At 41.8% G+C, this 19,604-nt stretch overlaps 1 protein-coding gene across 1 annotated transcript in view; it reads left to right on the forward strand.

Annotated features, from left to right (window-relative positions):
- The window catches only part of GREM2 (gremlin 2, DAN family BMP antagonist), an 87,291-nt gene extending 68,595 nt beyond the window's left edge, over window positions 1-18,696 (forward strand). Inside the window, exon 2 of the mRNA XM_069484676.1 lies at window positions 16,404-18,696. Within this exon, the coding sequence (XP_069340777.1) occupies window positions 16,405-16,911 (507 nt within the window). The 5' untranslated portion in view covers window position 16,404 and the 3' untranslated portion in view covers window positions 16,912-18,696. The remainder of the gene's footprint in view (window positions 1-16,403) is intronic.
- The last annotated feature ends 908 nt before the right edge of the window (window positions 18,697-19,604 follow it).

Genomic DNA, 19,604 nt, shown 5'->3' on the forward strand with positions numbered 1-19,604 from the left:
CCTCCCAGAATTATTCTCCTAGCTTGTTCCTAAGTTATCCAAACAAATCATTTCTTTACATTTTATGTTTTATATTAATTTTGAAGGATATTATCCTATTTGATGCTAAGATGTTTCCCTAATTAATAGGTATCTATTTCACACACCGTTAGATGTTTTCATACTAATGCTCTATTCACATATGTTCTTCATTCTACACCAGCAAATTCTTCTCCGTATTTATGTTGAGAAGAACCAACCTCATACAATCTTCCTTTGCCTCTCACTGTTCCCCTGTATTGAAACAGTAACTGGGTCTTCACCAAAAATCTATTATCCTTAAAAACCATTTGCCTGAGCAAAGATCACCATGAAATGGTTTGATGGGTGTCCCGAGAAGATGGAAAGCTGATCAATGCTCTTTTCTCTGCCTCTGCTCACCTTCCGTCTGTTCTGGTGGCTCCTCCACCGGGTCAGGAGTTTTGAAGTGTCAGTTTCCACACTCATTCTTATTAGGGGCTGCAGCAGCTTCCTCATCCGTCTTTCCCCGGACCACAGACACTTGATTTCCCAAACAGATACAGTCGCCCCTAAGTATCCAAGGGCAGTTGATTCCAGGACCCCCTGCAGATACCAAAATCCACAAGTGCTCAAGTCTCTAATATAAAATGGCATACATTCGCATAAAACCTGCGTACATCCTCCTGTATACTCTGTCATCTCTATATCACTTATAATACCTAATACAATGTAAATGCCACATAAATAGTTATATTGTGTTTTTTGCATTATTTTTATGGTTGCATTATTTTTTATTGTTTAGCATTTTTCCCCACATATTTCTGATAAGCCAGTTGGTTGAATCCACTGCCGTAGAATCCATGGATATAAAGGGACTACTATACTCAAACTCACCAAATATTAGAGTTCAAAGGTCTCTTTGTGACAAACTAATTCTACTTCTAGTTACCTATCTTATTGCAATAACCTAAATGAACATGTACACAAGTTTCATAACAGTATTCCTTATAAAATTGAAAAATTAGAAGCAACCTAAGGAGAAGAATAGTTAAGCACTTTGAACACACATATGTGTTACATTATATAGTCATTGAAAGTTGTTTGTATTTCTCATTAATGTTTTCTGATTTCTCTCCAAATGTTCTACAAATAGCAACAGAATTTTTGTAACCAAAATGAAATTATTTTGGTTAGGAAAACAGAATAAGTTTTTTTTAAAAGAAAAGCGAATTAACCTGGATCACACCTAGTGCCACTTTCCACCCAATGCAGATGTCTCTTTTTTGTCTCCTTGAAGAATAATCACAAAACCTTCATTGACATATTTTCTCAGAGATAGTGAGCCAATAGGCTGTGAATCAATCCATGCACTTATTTTGTTTATGAGAATAATGTCTGATTTTTATTGATTTAGACTTAACCACAAACTGAATTCATTCATCAAATAGTTTTAAAACAAGTAGAATTTTTTTTTAAATCTCCATTTCAAATAATTCCTCTGCTAATTCATTTCTTTTAATTGAGATGAAATTCACATAACATAAAATTAACCATTTTAAGGGCACAATTCAGTGGCCTTCAGTACCTTCACAAAGTTTTGCAACCACCAGTTCTATCTAGTTCCAAAACATTTTCATTGCCCCCCAAAGCAACCGTGTACTCATTAAAATGAGTTGTTGCCCCTTCCTCCCTCCACCCCCAGCCCCCGACAACTACCAATCTGCAGTGTCTCTGTGGAGTTATGTATTCTGGATACATTCACCGTGTGTGTGTGTGTGTGTGTGTGTGTGTGTGTTTTAAATTTATTTGATTTTATGTTTAAATTTTTAAATTTTTTTTTAAGTTTCAGAATATTATGGGGGTATACACACTTTGGTTATGTATATTGCCTTTGCACTGCCCAAGTCAGAGCTACAAGCGTGCCCATCCCCCAGAAAGCGTGCACCACACCCATTAACTGTGAATTTACCCATCCCCTCCTCATCCCTCCCACCTGCCTGACACCTGATGAATGTTACTTCCATATGTGCACAGAATAAGTGTTGCTCAATTAGTGCAATTTAATGGTGAGTACATGTGGTGCTTGTTTTTCCATTCTTGTGATAACTCACTTAGAAGAATCTGCTCCAGCTCCATCCAGGATAATACAGTAGGTAGTTCATCATTTTTCATGGCTGAATAGTACTCCGTGGTATACATATATCACATTTTATTAATCCACTCATGTATTGGTGGGCACTTGGGTTGTTTTCATATCTTTGCAATTGTGAATTGTGCTGCTATAAACATTTAGGTGTAGATATCTTTACTATAGAATGTCTTTTCTTTTTTTGGGTAAATACTCAGTAGTGGGATTGTTGGATTAAATAGTATTAATAGTTCTACTTTTGGTTTTTTGAGGTATCTCCATATTACTTTCCATAGAGGTTGTACTAGTTTGCAGTCCCACCAGCAGTGTATGAGTGTTCCTATCTCCCTGCATCCAGGCCAACATTTGTTGTTTTGGGACTTTTTGATAAAAGCCATTCTCACTGGAGTTAAGTGATATCTCATTGTGGTTTTGATTTGCATTTCCCTGATGATTAGAGATGTTGAGCAATTTTTCATATGTTTGTTGGCCGTTAGTCTATCTTCTTTTGAATAGTTTCTGTTCATGTCCTTTGCCCACTTTTTAATCCCAGATATAAAAACATCCTCATATAGACCTTTGACAAAGCAGACAAAAACATACACTGGGGAAAAGAATCCCTATTCAATAAATGGCGCTGGGAAAACTGGATAGCCACATATAGAAGACTGAAACAGGATCCGCACCTCTTACCTCTCACAAAAATCAACTCACGATGGGTAGCAGGCTTAAACCTAAGACATGAAACCATAAAGAATTTTAGAAGAAAACATTGGAAAAACTCTTATATATATATTGGCCTACACAAAGAATTTATGAACAAGACCACAAAGGCAATTCTAGCAACAACAAAAATACCTAAGTGGGACCTGATCAAATTTAAAAGCTTCTGCACAGCCAAGGAAAGAAACAATGATTAAACCAAATAGACAATCTACATAAAGGGAGAAAATATTTCCATGCTACGCATCCAATAAAGGGCTGATAACTAGAATCTGTATAAAAGTCAGGAAAATTAACCATTTGCTTTTTAAAGAGCTATAGTTGTTATTTTTAAAAATTCACATATTGAGTAAGAATACTTCTCCCTTTCTGTTCATTGGCCCTAGCTTGGCTCTGGAGTAGCCCAGTGGGGCTTAACTGTGGCTTCCACATGACAGCCCTTCAAATATTTGGCCGCAACTCTGAGGAATCGTGGTCCCTTGACACTCCATCCTTCCCATCCCCAGGACTTCCACCAAATACATATAATTTTCTTTATGTCGAATACACAGAATTCCTTCTATGACCCTTCCGCCATGATAGATACTGCCTGTGGATTCTCTTCAACTTTTTAACCTCCTGCTCAATGCGCATTGCCTGAAAGAGATCCAAACTTCATGGAAAATTGAAAGGAGAGGGGGCAGGGAGATCATGAGAATCAAATGAGCTGGTTCCTGGGCAGACTTCTCGCTGCACAGACATGGATGTCAACCTTCGCTATGGCTGAGTTGCAGCGAGCTGGGGCCCTCTCCCAACAATGCCGTCCATAGAGCTCAGAAGCCACAGCGCGCAGGCTGGGGAAGAAAGGCATCCTAAGTGGAAACACACGTCACAGTTACTTGCAAATCATCTCCCTCACATCTTCCTGTCACAAATCATTAAAGAAGTCCTCTACTCTAAACATGGGAAAACTGCTCAAAGAAAGGAGAGACGTCAGATCTAAATTTCAATTAATGTTAACGCTGATTGCTACGTGTCACTGCATTAGTCCCTGGTCCTTATTAATGAGGATGTAATTAATGAAGTGTGCCCTGGGCAATGGACCAGAGCCGAGATAATTATATTCTAGACAAATAATTTAGGCTTTGTTTTTCAGAGTATGGGGTGCTTGCTAAACATGTCATTTCTCATGTTCCAGCTCAGATCTTGAGTATCTGAATTTCCACGGTGTGTAGACCTGGGTTCTGCATTTTTAACAAGTTCCCAGGTGTGTCTTGTCTATAACGAAGGTTGAGGTCCACTTATATTAATAAAAGAAAAAGAAAGCTCTTTATTGAATTTGTGTTGCATACAAATAATAGATATTATTACTAGAACTTGCTCTATGGGAAAATGTGCCAATCCTGTGCTTGGAAACAATATATTAGAAAATATTTGATAAGCTTGGCTTAAGGTAAAACTGGTTCTGTTTGATGTTAACAAGAAACATGCTCTACCAATACTTCAAAAGTTCAGTAGAAGTCCTTTTTATTTACATTATTTATAATTAGGCTGATCCAAGGAAAGATCTAAACAGAGTTATAAAAGGCAGAATGGACACCAAACATTATGAGCACATGTGCACTCAGTAAATATTTGCTGGATGAATGGTACACTTAAATTTGCTTTATTTCCCAAATAAAAGGCAAAAGAATGATTCCTCTAACCTCCCAGGCTTTCCCCTTCTCAAATACCAGTTCTATTCCGGCTGATTATTAGTAAATATAACTTCTGTCATTTCTCTGAAACATTAGATATTCTTTCATTTATTCAATAACTATTTATTGGTCATCTACTATATGCTGGGGTCTATGCTGAGTTCCAGGGAAATGGTGAACAAAACAGAGTTGGTCTCTATCCTGATGGCGTTTTCCATCGCAGAGGAGTAGTAAGCTAGGTATTTTCGGAAAAGATTAATTATTTGACAAACAAGGGAAATCTCAGAAAAAGTAGAGGGAACCTCAGACTCAGGCACCAGCTTGGTACGTGCCTCATTACGTTTAGCTTTTCAAGGTATTTTAGGCTCCTGATGTTGAAGTTCAGAAAACACTTTTTATCCTCTCCATGTGATTCCATTTACTTCACTCAGAGCAGATCCTTAAATATTTGGAAGGCCAGATGAATTACAGTTTATCAGCAACGGGTTAAAGCATAACAAACAGGATTTAGTACACATTATCTTCACTTCTCCCTCACTGTCTTCTGGTTCCCACTCACCCCCACCCAGGGGAGATTCTTCCCCCAAGGTGACTCCTATCCACGCAGGAAAGACTTTTCTGTCTTGACCCCACCTGCCTTCTTCCAGCCTTTGCTGTTCCTGCTTTTCCTTGTCTGCCTTTGTAAGTTTCCTTTCCTTTCTCCCTTGAGAAGCTGGTGGTCCTCAGAGTTTCACTCACACACTTTTCTTACCCAACCCCTGAGTGAGCTTACTACCCCACACAGCTATCTCCGAGACGTCTTTCTTTCCTTGTGCCATAGAAACTGCCTGTCCCCAACAACCAGTTCTTCCTCTGATCCTCCCTAAGCTGGTGAAAACCAGCCCCACACCTGTCACCCAGCTGCTTGAAGCAGGTACCTAGATTTCTCCCCATTCCACATCCTGCGTCCATTCAATTATTTCAACACGTTAAAGCCCAAATATCTAAAATGTTGCCTCCATTTCTGTTCCCATCACCCCTTAGCTCAGGCCCACACCATTTGTTTCATGGGTTACTCAAAGAGGCAATGAACTATTTTCCTATATTCGGGGTTATTGTCCCTTTCTGTTTATTTGTGAATGAAATCAACGTCTTATTCCTCTTTGTATCTCAAACCCCAGGAAAATGCACGGAACATGTAGAATGAATGAATGAACAGGTCGATTCATGCACCCAACTTTAATAAAACTGCTGCCTGTTACAGGCTCATAAATGGTATTGGTTTTCGTTTTTAATATGTTTTCAACACTTTTTCTTCACTTTTTCCATAACTCCATATCCACTGGCATGTTTTAAGTCTCCTGGTTTTCTCTGATTATGTTTGTTTTCCTTGGTCGAGAGCCTTGAATTTGCCCTCTAATTTGTCTGAATTCTACATCAGTTGTCAATAGGAGCTAACTTGAAAAAAGTAGGGTGCGTAGGATTTAACACCGACCAAAGCAGACTTCTTGTTTCAATTAAATTACTTAATATGGGACTTTCCAGTCCTCTATGGACCCATTAGCCAACAGAGTGTTTTGAAAAACTGTCAGGAAAGAGAGGTTGCAGAATTCAAGAAGTGAGTGAGTGAATAGGAGAGGAATGAAGCCTGAGGTCTTTCTTCATAACATTTACATGTGGACATAAAATTTTTATGTATCAGAGAATTCAAGAATGACTTATTCTTCTTGCCCAGCGTCATTAATGCAATTCTCATGCTTGCAAATAATCATATAATATAATAATGTACTCTAATATACTTCAGTGGACTGTTCTGCAAACATTTTTAGTTCTAAATCTATGACCTCTCACAAACTTTTTAATTGACATCTAAAATTTGCAGTGGATATATTATTTAAAAATATTGCAAACTGGATGTTTTAAAATAAAATGGTTACAACATTTTTTTAATGTCTCCAGAGGAATCTAAATACCATAGCTATTTTATGCCCACTGTTGTACATTTAAAAAAAAAAGTAGAAATACTGCTTTAAAGGAAATTTTACATTGTATCTTTTTCTCCTTAAATTCATGCTTCACTCTAATTCCAACCACAGAAGTTTTTTCTAGTAGATTTTATGCTGGAAAGTCTTTTATTTCTCATCATTCTTTACTATGACAAAAATTGTGCATGTAAATTTGAATTTGAATTCTGTGGCCAGCTTTATGTGTTTCCTGTGGATTGATTACTCATTAGAGTGAACAACGGTATTTGATCAAAATAGCATAAGTCTATGTTACAAAGTTGATAAATAATTATTAAACACAAAAAAGGTAAATTTCAATTATTTTCCTCTCTTAAAAAGATGCCCCATGCATGGAGATATTTTATTGTTGTTTATGCTTTCATAGAGGAATACTATTTATTCCTAGAAAGAGGCAGGGTTCTGCAGAAATTCTTTACTCTGTGTGTGTACATGATTATATAATATACATATTTTATTAATACATTATATTTTATATACATTAATATATAATTACATATGTAATATATACTAAGCAAATGTATTCACCTAAATAAATTGTAATAGAAATGTGTGTTCTTTTTTTCTTTCTTTCTTTCTTTTTTTTTTAGAGACAGGGTCTCACTCTGTCTCCCACACTGGAGTGCAGTGGTGTGATAATATCTCACTGTAACCTCAAACACCTGGGCTGAAACAAACCTTCTGCCTCAGCCCCCCAAATACTTAGGACTACAGGTGTGTGTCATCACACCTTTTTTTTTTTTTTTTTTTTTTTTTAATTTTCTGTAGAGACAGGGGTCTCACTATGTTGTCAGGCTGGTCTTCAACTCCTGGCCTCAAGCCATCCTCCCACCTTGGCTTTCCAAAGCACTGGGATTCTAAGCATAGAAATGTGTTTTCCTAAGAGCAGTGTCTTGATTTCTTAAAATCCTTCAAACTTACATACGAAAAATCATAGTGATCATTGATGAGCTATCACCTGTGAATGTAATTAGATTCTTTTTCAATTTTGATTTAAAGCAAATTATTAGAAATGACTTAACTTGCAAAAAGATTTATTTATTAGTCATTTACTTTTTAGTGAGGGTAACAATGCTTAGAATTGTCCCTTTGCTTTGCACCCTAAAGCCTTTGTCATATCTCAGGCTGTACACCCCCGTAAGAGTGGGTGGGATGGGAGCTGTCCCTCTCTTTTGTCAAGTGAAAGAAGAGAACACCAAACGAGGCAGAAAAGGAGAACCTGTTTATCCTATGGTGGGCACCTTGCCAAGCAGATCTCTTGGAAGAGAAGGAACACACAGAGGTTGAGGGTTTATACACTGATTCCTCTAATACTACGCTTGAACACACACCCCTTGGAAAGCCTGTCTGTAACCCCCAGGGTTAGACGGATGCTAGTTTGAAGACCATTTACCACAGAGAATTGCTGGCCTAGTTAAGATGAGAGATAGGAAAGAGTATTGGGTTGGTGGTTGAAGAAATAAAGAAGGGTAGACAACCCGGGGAAAGAGGAGGGAGATTAAGGACCTGCAAAAATTATTGTTGCTGAATCATAGGCAATGGTTCGTTTGATTTTTTTCAAATATTCCATTTTTAATCCTTATGTTTACTTTGGATTTTGAGCCTAGATTTGTATTCAATCATTATGATGAAAGGCTCACACCTACTGAAAGTATCACACCTACTGAAAAGTTAACCCAGTTTTAAGCTCTTATTGATAGTTTTTAAAAATAAAAAAAAAAAATCACACCTCTACCAGTGTAGGTAAAATGTATTCAATCATCCAGTCTTTCATTCATTCATACCTTAATAAACGTTCAAAACTAGGCTGGGCGAGGTGGCTCATGCCTGCAATCCTAGCACTCTGGGAGGCTGAGGCAGGAGGCTTGCTCGAGGTCAGGAGTTTGAGACCAGCCTGAGCAAGAGCGAGACCCTGTCTATACTAAAAAAAAAGAAAAAGAAAAAAAATTAGCCAGGTATGGTGGTGTGCGCCCGTAGTCCCGGCTACTCAGGAGGCTGAGGCAGGAGGATTGCTTGGGCCCAGTATTTTGAGGTTGCTGTGAGCTATAATGATGTCACCACTCTAACACAGGAAACAGAGCAAGACTCCGTCTCAAAAAAAAAAAAAAAAAAAAAAAATGAGGCAGAGAAGACAATGAGGTCTTGTTGATGGATTTAATATGTAAAAAGATAAGCTAGGATACTCTCCATTTAAAACAAAAATGATTTAAATACTAATGAGTTTAACTCACAAACATGACATCCAGGGGTAAGCAGTTCCAGGAATGCTTAGTTCAATGGCTTAAAAACATACTCAAGAACCTTATATCATAGTTGCATTATTGCCCATGTCTGAATCAATCACTTACAAGAAGAGTAGGATGATCAATTGGGTTGGACCAACCGACTTTCAACTCCATGGTGTGTAGAAAAGTCTATGAAGAACTTGAAATTCAATACCTGGACAAAATTGTGGTTCTGTTAGAAAGGAAAAATGGGATATTGACTCTCAGGTAGTAAATTAACAGAGTCTACCTGAACTCTCAGCTCTCTGGCTTAGGTGAAAGGATAAATGTTGTACATTGAGACAGGATCTGTCAGAGGAGGAGCAGATGTGTGGGAAATTATGGTGAGATTCGGAACATACAGAATTTGGGGTGCCTGCAGGACATTTGGGGAATGTTTGCTAGGCAGTTGAGTATAGGGTCTGGGAGTCATGAGCAGAGCGCTGGTAGTTGAAGTCATAGGCATGAATAGAATTCTTGGTAGAAATACCAGCAATGAGAAGACGGGGTTATGAGAAATCCTTGAGGAAGGACCCGTCTTTAAGAGGAGAACAGAGAAAGGAAAATCAAGAAAAGAGATTGAAAGACTGAGGTTGAAAGAGGAAAAAGATATTTTCTCTTGAATTCTAGAGGAAGAACAAAGGGATTACAGTGCATAGTTTTGTCAGACTTTATTACGGGCACACAGTGCTGTCCTAGGAAGGTGGAGGAAGGGGACTGGGGAGTGTAGAATCACTGCAGTATCATTGGTCACTCGGGCAACAGCCTAAAATCTTTATTTGAAAAAAAAATTAGGTGCTGCCTAATGGCTGCAGAGAACAATGTCAGTGGCTATAAAATCTTTAATGGGTGGCTCATAATCTCTTCCTTTCTTTCAAATAAAACTCGTGGTCCTTTTTGCTCAGAGAGTTCTTGGATTATGACTTGATTTCAGTGCCACATTCCTCATGACAGCAACACAAGACAGCGGGTGGCAAGTGCCATTAACACCATTTTACATGGGGGAACCCGGAGAAGCCTGGGAGTGAGTCACATAGGGTCACAGCGTGGGCAGCTCAGGGCCCAGAAACCGTGTTCTCCCTCCAATTTCCCAGTGGACGTGACCTAGAGAGAAATAACCCATATGTGGGTAAACTCACAGCTTTCCCATCCATTTCTTTATTTAATTTAAGGCTTTGCCACAATCTTGCCACAGTGTTATATTTCCTATCCTGAACTTATCCCAACCATTCCTTCAAAGATTTAGAACTTTGATTATAAATTCCCTAATGATACACTGGCTATCCAGAAGTCAAAGTAAGTAATGATAGTATCATTTCTTCTTTGATGGAAAACCTTCTTAAAAACAAAAATAATAATATAATTTTTCCAGATGAAATTAAGCTTCTCCTGGAACAAAATGATAGTCAATGTTCCATTCAGAAAATGCCACTTGGAAAAGTGAATGAATCCATTTGGATTTCAAACTTCTGAGTCATGTGGGATCCCCTGATCTCTCTGCTTTGAAATTGCGAGCCACTTCCTATTCTTTTCATGACAGTTCAGAAGATTTATAGTTAGAACTTCTTACTTTTTCCTTTCCTAATATTTTAATTTCTCTCATTCGGAATAAGTTGTGATCATTCCTTTTCAGTCATAAGACGGCTGCATTTGAGCTTAATATACAACCCCATGTAATCAGAGAGACGCGAATTAAAATAATCATAAGATGCCATTTCAAATTTTTCAGGTGAGCAAAGAGTAATAAATCTGGTAACACCGAGTGTTAGAAGTATGTGTTACCCAGGGCAGAGGAGGCTGGTACAAGCACTCGGAAAGCAACTTGGCAAAACTTAGTCAAGCTCAAGTTATACAGATCCCATGACCTGGCATTTCCACTTCCTAGTGTTTCCTCTAGAAAAATTCTTAACAGATGGACATAAATAAACACATACAGAAATATTCAGTGCAGGACTATTAGCAATAGTGAAAAAGTAGAAGGAACCCAACTGTTCCTCAGGAAGATGAATGGAGAGACAGACTGTGCTTTCATATCAGCAGTGGAGAGTAGAGACTCCTTCTACAAACATCCACATGCAGATGATCTCAAACACATTCTTTTTGGGTGAAAAAGTTGCAAAAGAAGAGTGTGGTACTGTTTAGGTAAAGATGAATTACACACATACAAACATACCCTCATACACAAAACATACACAGTGAAAACATCAACAGGGATGATATAGACTGACTTTAGGATGCTGGTCATGTCACGGAGGGTATGAGAAGCGATGAGAAGAGAATGATACTTTAACATTATCTATATTATCTTTTTCATAATTGAAAGATTGCAAAATAAAAATGAGAAATATCGACACTGTTTTCATCTTGCTGTTGAGTACATAGGGTTTGTTAGATTCTCTGTCTTGCTCTATGTTTGAAATATTTCATAGTTATAAATGTTAAAATTGAAAGCTACTTTTCTGGCAAAAGAGCCCAACGGTAAAGGGAAGGTGACAACTGAACCAAATAGAAAAAGTCTGGAGCAGGACTTGGCAATGTTTTCCTGTAAAAGGCCAGAAAGTCCATATTTTAGACTACAGGCATTAGGTCACTGTCTCCACTACTCACTCACTCTGCTTTTGTGACAAGCCAGCCTTAGACAAAACATAAATGAAGGGGTGTGGCTGTTTTCTAATACAGCTTTATTTACAAAAACAGACCTCAGGTTGGGTTTGGCCCGTGGGCCATAGTTTGCCTCAGTTTACAGTTTCTAGAGGTAAGTGGTTTCGGCAGACAAGCCATCTTAGGCTCTGAGGGTGATGCTGGGGCCAGGAAACACCCGGATCTTTTTCTAGAGAATTAGTTGGGCAGCTAGACCATCACCATCCCAGCCTAAGAACCCAAATCATCAATGTTGTACCTTTAGTAGTGAAGGCCGTGGTGGTATTAGAACTCATAAAAATAATCCCTGAAGTTTAACATTGTCGGGGATTTTGCTTTGGAGGTTTCTGTTTTGTGTTGAGTCTTTTTTCACTTTGGTGGTGACAGCAAGTTTATGCCAGGCGTGTCTATCAATATTCAGCCCTGGGAGCCTCCCTTCCACCTTCCAAGGATGCCCTGGAATTCTTAGGCCACAGAAAATGTCTCAGCCCCATCCCAATCCCCACTCCTGCACAGCCCTGTACTGCCTTGACCTGACTTCTACAACTCAATGAGGTCACCTGGGAGGGAGCTCATCAGCTTAGCTGTACCCTGGGCCTTCGGTCACTTGCATTCACCTGTCAGGAAGGATGACTCAGCACTGCTGTGGCCTTTCCTAGAAATCAGGAAGCTTTATTGCTCAAGCTCCTATTGGCAGAACCCTGTTCAGGTCTTGACACTTCTAAGAAGGGCTGATAGAAGGGCCCTGGGATGCTTTAGCTGCCTAGGTACTCGATTGCTTTGGCCTCTGCGGCCCCTGTTCTGGTATCTACCATGGCCAGGCCCCAGGGCGTTCACTTAAGAGAAAAATACTTCCACCACCTCTCTCTCTGCACCACCAGCTTTGGCCAACCCAGTCTGCTCAGGCCATCAGCATTTACAGTCCTGGCACCCCTTGCCAAGTGACAACTTCGCCAGGCCAGAAGGATGGTTCATAAAACCAACAGGATTTATTTATGAGTTTCTTCTGCTAGAAGCCAACTACAAGATGTGAGAGTAAAATGAAGTATCCTCGTGCTGTCGTTCCTGGCAGTTGTCACAGCATTCCTGAGAGGTTAATTGTACGCCAACCATTTTTCTGAGTAGCAAAGTGATTCAGGACAGAGCAGGACGCTAAAGTGCTAAATTCAGGTCCTGGCGGGGCCCGGTGACATATGCACACAGGGACGGTTGGTGAACTGGGGACAGAGGCACGCACGTTTGTTATCTTCCCCAGAAACCCTGGGCCACCAAGAGCCAGCAGAGGAGGAGCCGTTGGCTTCATTGCTTTAATGCCCTGAAGTACAGTCACCAGGGCAAAACGCCTCTTGTCTATTTACCCGTTTGGACACAGAGATGCCACGCTACTGTTGCTAGGTGTGAAGGAGGAAAGAAAGGAGATACAGGAAAGGATGGAAGAGCCTGATGTGGTCCCAGTCATCTAGATTTCAGCAGCCTCTCTTCCCTTTCCTGAAAATTGGAGCTTTGCTTTTCTTCTTAGGTTCCTGGGAGACACAACTTTTAAAGGTGATGCTCTGAAAAGTTTGAAAGTGTTCAAAGGACGCATGTTGTTAAACCGCCGCATCTACTGTTGACTCTAAGAGCTTTGGTCCTAAATGAGTCTGAACACGTTCTCTCCAATGACGACGAGGTGGACCTGTTGAGTGGCGGCACGCATTTCTGAGCCTGTCCACCACGCGTGTGAAGCTGTTCCTGGAACCAGGATTTGAGGACCTGGCTGACTCTGTCAATCTTTCCTGGCCGGGACTCGCAAACTCTTGGTTGTGTTTACCCAGAATGTTAATAATTTCAGAAATTATTAAAATGGAACCAAAATACTTTCTTTTTAAGAGGCTACTGAGATCACAAGTCGTTCCACAAATATAATAAGCTGTGTAAGCTGAGCGTGTCCAATACCTGACACTTGCCACGAGCCAGCTGGAGGCGTGGCCATTTTCATGACACTTCGTGTGTGGAACTAAGGAGGAATGAGAAGAGCCCTTTAAAAACTAGGCCTTAAAAGTGCAATAATTGTGTTGGACAAAATGTTTTCAAAAAAAAAAGAGCAAAAAAAAAAAAAAACTTTCTTTTTGTCCCCCCTCTCTGCTCTCAATTGCCCATTGTCATCTCTGTGACCTAACTCCCATGCTTTCGCCAGTGTCATCACCCTAAGGAATCCCATTAGGATTTTAAGGGATCTGTTTAGTTGTCACTTTCTATGCTCTTCCTGTTCCCTCTCTGGGCAGAATTGATGCTTTTCCTTTGCACCCTCACTATCATTTGGGGTCACTGGTGCTCATCAAAGTTACCTGAGGCAATTCTTAAAAATATAGATCTCAAATCTCACCCCAACCATACTGATTCAGAATGCTTTTCGGTGGACCCTGGAATCTGCATTCTAAAGCACCGCAGGCGATTCAGATGTTGTTGGCAGGATCACGACCAGGCGAACCTAGGCCACTGCTCCTGTATGCCTTTGTCCCATGTGGTCATTTGCATGCCTCTCCCTAGCTTCCTAATTACAAGCTTGTTGAAGGCAATGAAACTCATGGTATTCATATTTCGTTCGACGCGTATTTATTGAGTACCTACTATGTACCAGGCACTTTGCTGAGAACAGGGGCATAGCAATGAACAAAACATGTAGGCCTTCTCTCTTGGACCTCACATTCCAGGGAGGGAAGTCAGACAATAAAAAGTAAATAAATAAGATCATTAAATACTATTTGATTCGATGATAAGCACCATGGAGAAATATCAAGCAGAAAAGAAGGAGAAAGTGGATTCTAGGCTGGTGAGGGAAGTACACACTAAGCCTTCACTTAGGAGGTGATAATTGAGCAAAGATTTGAAGACTGAGAGAAAGAAGGGCAAGAAGACATCTGGGGGAAAAGCAAGTGTAAGGCCCTAGAGCAGAAGGATGCCAAGCACAGTCTAGAAACAGAAAGTTGGTTGGTGTGGCTGAGGCAGAGTGAGCAAGTGGGAGAAAGTAGGAGGCTGGAGAGATAACCGTGGGGGAATGGATATTGTAAGGGCTCGTCTGACCCTGTAAGAACATGGCCTTTGTCTCTGACCAAGACACTGGAATTCACAAAGCCTGCCTTACTCCAGAATTAATACTCCATGAATACTCTATAAATGAAGGGATCATCTCTGAGGGCACATGCAAAGGCCTTGTGGCTTAGACCTAGACCCAAAACAGGGACACAGAAAAATAATTTTAGCACAGATATTTTGACATAAGTATTTTTAACCAAGAGGCAGCGGTACTCACCCACAGCTCAGATTTCAGAGCCAGGATGCCTGGATCTAAGTATTTTACATTCTACTGGTTATGTGATCTTGGCAATGAGAGATTGCCAAGATCACATAACCAGTCGTCATCCATAAAATGCAGAAAATAATAGTACCTACTTCATAGAACTCTGATAATTAAATACGTTCATATATGAAGGCAAACTATCAGAGTGTCTGATGTGCTTTGAGAACTAATAAATATTTGCTATTAACATTAGCATGGATAAATTTAAGACAGTTATTAACAATTTGAGGAATTTAACATGCTTAATATTAAATTTTAGTCATTCTCTATACTGGGCTGATAAATATAATATTATAACTAATATTCACTATTAGTTATATGATATATATTATATAGTTAATGATATAGAGACTACTGTTGCATGTCCATTTTATGGGGGTGCATGTCAAAGGAATGGGAGTTTATTCAGTTCTGTAAGTGGTAAAATACGCAGAGAGGGAGTGAATAAACATGAAGATGCTGCTGATGACAACAGCTATGTTGGGGGTGACAGCTGTGAAACGAGAAGGGTGTCGTCTCTATTGCTGGGTGATTATTAGTGTTCCTTGAGACTACTCAAGAAACTACAAACATTGAAAGTATGAATTAAACTCTGAAGTCCATCTTTCCCTTTAGTCAGACTTTGGTTTGCCTCCTACAAGACACATTTCAGACAGAGTAAGACTCATTTCTCTGCGATTCCCATCCCCGTTGAACTTGTGTGATAGTGTCCTAACACAAAGACTGAAAATAGAATACATTCCTGTAGGCAAGCTTTGCATTGGCATCAGACAGTTTCAATGCAACCTGGAAAATGTCTCTGTTCACTACCAGGAATTGGTTTTCACCGTGAGAATCTAATTTATGACTCATATGAATGATTTGAATATCTGTGTGCAGATGGCCCATGCTAAATGTTATATATTATTTATAAGTCATGCTAAGCAGAGAGGCAACAATTTTCCTAGTCTATGTCCATTTCTAACTTGAATACTCATCTTTAAGAAACTTGCGAACCACACCCACCTTCCTTCTACTTTTTACTTATTAATTTTTCTAATCATATCCACGTCTAGTGGTTAATTTTGATGGCTCCGGAGGTAGATGCCTGGCTTCAAATCCTGGGCCATTGCTCAGTGGTCATGTGACCTTGGGCAAATAACCTCTGTGGGCCTCAGTTTCCTTCACTGTAAAGCAAGGATAATAATGCCACCTCCCACTTAAGGCTGTTTTTAGGGTCAAATGAAATATCTATCACCTGGAACATACTAAAACACAGTAAATGTTGGTTATTAACTATGACTGGTACTTCTGCAAACTGGCTCGAGCTATCTCTTGACAGCATTTGCTTTGCAACCCTGTGATTGCTCATCACGTGTATGTTTCCTAACTGTATTGTAAATTACTTGCTGACCATTATGTCCCTCTCCTTGTCTTGGGGCCTTATCTGGGGTACCATCAACAGCAGTACACAAGTGTACTATTTAGTCACTTCTCACCTCCACCTGCCGCTGGGCAGCCAGTAGTCAGCCACGCCCCACCTGTCACTTCTAGAAATAAAACAACTCTACGGCATTAAAAGGAAAACCGCGGATCGCGCCCTCCAGCGTCCCTCCCAGCCAACCCCTCTGACTCTTCTTCTCGTTGCAGGATGTTCCGGAGGCTGTCCCTGTCCTTGTTCCTGGTGGCCGTGCTGGTGAGGGTGGCGGAAGCCCGGAAGAACCGGCCGGCGGGCGCCATCCCCTCGCCTTACAAGGACGGCAGCAGCAACAACTCGGAGAGATGGCAGCACCAGATCAAGGAGGTGCTGGCCTCCAGCCAGGAGGCCCTGGTGGTCACGGAGCGCAAGTACCTCAAGAGTGACTGGTGCAAGACGCAGCCGCTGCGGCAGACGGTGAGCGAGGAGGGCTGCCGCAGCCGCACCATCCTCAACCGCTTCTGCTACGGCCAGTGCAACTCCTTCTACATCCCGCGGCACGTGAAGAAGGAGGAGGAGTCCTTCCAGTCCTGCGCCTTCTGCAAGCCCCAGCGCGTCACCTCCGTCCTCGTGGAGCTCGAGTGCCCCGGCCTGGACCCGCCCTTCCGACTCAAAAAAATCCAGAAAGTGAAGCAGTGCAGGTGCATGTCCGTGAACCTGAGCGACTCGGACAAGCAGTGAGCGCCCCGGAGGGCGCAGCGCCGCTCTGCACGCGCCCCCGCCGCCGGGTCGCGCCGCCGCCACCACCGCCGCCGCCGCCGCCCCCGTCCCTGTCCTCCGAGCCCACTCACACGCTGCCTGGTGTCCCCCACCCCCTCAGCGGCAAGCACGTCTCTTGGGGCTGACGGTGTCCTTGTCCAGCACGTGGACCCACCGCAAGTGGAGCTTTGCTGATGTGTCCCTGACCGACCCCGGGCCCCACCAGAGCCTCCCGAACCGGGTTGTGGATCAGGCCCGAAGGAAAAGGCTGGAAAACCACCTCCACCCGCCACCCAGCCGTCGGAGAGGACCTTTCAGGTGATGCGCTGTCAATCCGGCAGTGATGTTTCCACCGTGTGGAAAAGCGAGTATTTCCCTGGCCTCCCCCTACACTCCGGCTCGCCCCCCTCCCGCGTGCAGCGGAGGGCGAAGGATGCGTCACTCTGCTGAGCTGTCCCCAAACCTCTCCCGCGGGTCCCTGGACCTCTGGCTGGGCGCGCTCCCTCTGTGACCCCGAGGCTGCCCTCGGCCTCTACTGTCACGCGGCTGTGGACAAGTCACATGAAGATGTCCATGGACAGGGGGTCTCTTCGCAAACCTGATACCAAGAAGACAACTTGAGCCACTTGGATCCCGAAGTGGGCTTCCCTGGGGACCTTGCTCACAGCAGGCCACACCCTCCCTCACCCTGAGCCACCATCACCCCTTCTTCCTCACTGTCCGCCCCTAACCCCCTTGTGGACTGAAGACGAACTCTGGTGTGCATGCTATTACCGCTGCAGTTAGAATATTATCACACACGAAGGTCTCTGTATTAACGCTGGTTTTATAATTGACCTATATTGTAAAGAGCTGTTTAAAAAAAAAAAAAGTATTATAGACCTATCCATATATTGTTTCACATGTTTTGCCTCTGGCTTTGCAGCACAATTCTGAGTAAGGAGGACAGCAGGTGATGATCTGCCCAGAAGGTGTTTTTAACTCAGAAATAATGCCTGCTCAGCAGTTCACTGTCATGCACCTATTTTAGATTGGGCAGGGAGATGGCAGGAATCGGATTTGACTTTGAATATCATGTCACAGAAGGTACTAAAGCATTGCAGCACAATGTAGAAATCGGGTTGGGATGGATGGGTGTCCGGAGGGGAGTGGTTTGGGAAGTTATTAACCCCAAACTCAAAAGCCTGCCCATGCCGGGTGAGAAGGCATGCTATTTTCACTGCCATGACACTAAGCAAATAAATAAATAAATAAATATTTCCTGTTAAAAGAAAGAGATATTTAACAATATAAGGAGTTAAGCCACTTTGTGGTATAGGAAGGACAGACTATAATATATAGAATAGTAATCTAGTTGAATTGTCCTGCAGGAAACAACTCGCTTCCTTTTCAAAGTATAGACTGTACCAAGGCCACCTTTCACTTTTATAAGAAATTGTTGAAGTTTCCATGCTGTGGACTCTTGATATAACGAAGCAGAGATAGTTTATTTTCCAGCAAAATGATACTTTCTTTGGGTCCCTGTGCTGAAACGTCCTAGGAAGGCTTCCCTGTGAGTAGTGTGTATGGAATCTGACTACTGTGAACGAGATGCCCCTGGTGGGAGTCAGCATGCTTTGCAAACTTTTCACTGGTGACTCCCTAGCAAGTGCTCCTGCCAACGGGCCGGTTCCCTAGTATGTGAGAGAGACCTTCTCCAAGCGTCTCTGGGGACTGAAGCTTCCTGACACTAGGCAGTGGCAGTAGATGTAGAGACATTCACCTAGAGAGCACGATTGGGCTTGGGTGTGTTGGTGGATCTATTTCAGGTCTCTGCACTGGGAGGCTCTTTCCTGTCCCTTCTGTAACACCATGAGACCCGAGCAGCCTGTCCTGTTGGAAAGCACTCGGCTTCATAAATGGGTAAACACAGCCGGAAACCAGGAGGCAGAAATAAAAAGAAATCTTGAAGGGCTGGAACATGGGGATGGAGAGAAAAAGTAGAAAAGGTGTCCAAGGGCAGAACTGATTTTTGCATTTAGCGGAAAACCTCAAGTCAGACTCAGTGGCAGAATGCGCAGCAGGAGCGCTGCGAAGGAGAGAATGTGATCACGTGATCAGAATGGAGGCTAAGGGGGTGCAGTAGGAGGGGAGTGGAGGGGAGTCTCCGCCCCAACTGCAAAGCCAGCCCCTATCATGTTATCAACAAAGAACCCACCCAGGCAGGGGGAAGACGAAGCTGAGAATTTGCAGAATTCAAACATGAGCACACTCTCTTCTAAACCTAGCCGTGGGTGTAGCAATGAAAGCAAAATGATATGCTGCAGTGTGAAGCTCCTTCTGGAGGCTGTTGTATGTACAAAGTTTACCTTCTAATGGCTCAAATTGTATTTAATTGTTTTTTTTTTGTTCTGTTTATAAATGAAGAAAAGCTATAAGTATAATGTAATTATTTTATAGGTATACTATTAAATTATAGAACAAATAAAGATACTCTAGGGTTATATGTGATCCCGGTGTTACGTGCCATAAAAGTGGAATTCTGAACTTGTTGCAATGAACAGTGAAGGAGCCCCGTGCATTCAGAGCACTTTTGTCTGACACGGTGAGTTCAAGCCCTAGCCAGTTGTCACACCATCTCCTTTGGGTGCTGGCATCTTCAATGAGATTCAGAATCAGGCATCCAGGAGCAGAGG

This window comes from Eulemur rufifrons, chromosome 11, assembly GCF_041146395.1.
Source record: "Eulemur rufifrons isolate Redbay chromosome 11, OSU_ERuf_1, whole genome shotgun sequence".
Taxonomy (NCBI): Eukaryota; Metazoa; Chordata; class Mammalia; order Primates; family Lemuridae; genus Eulemur; species Eulemur rufifrons.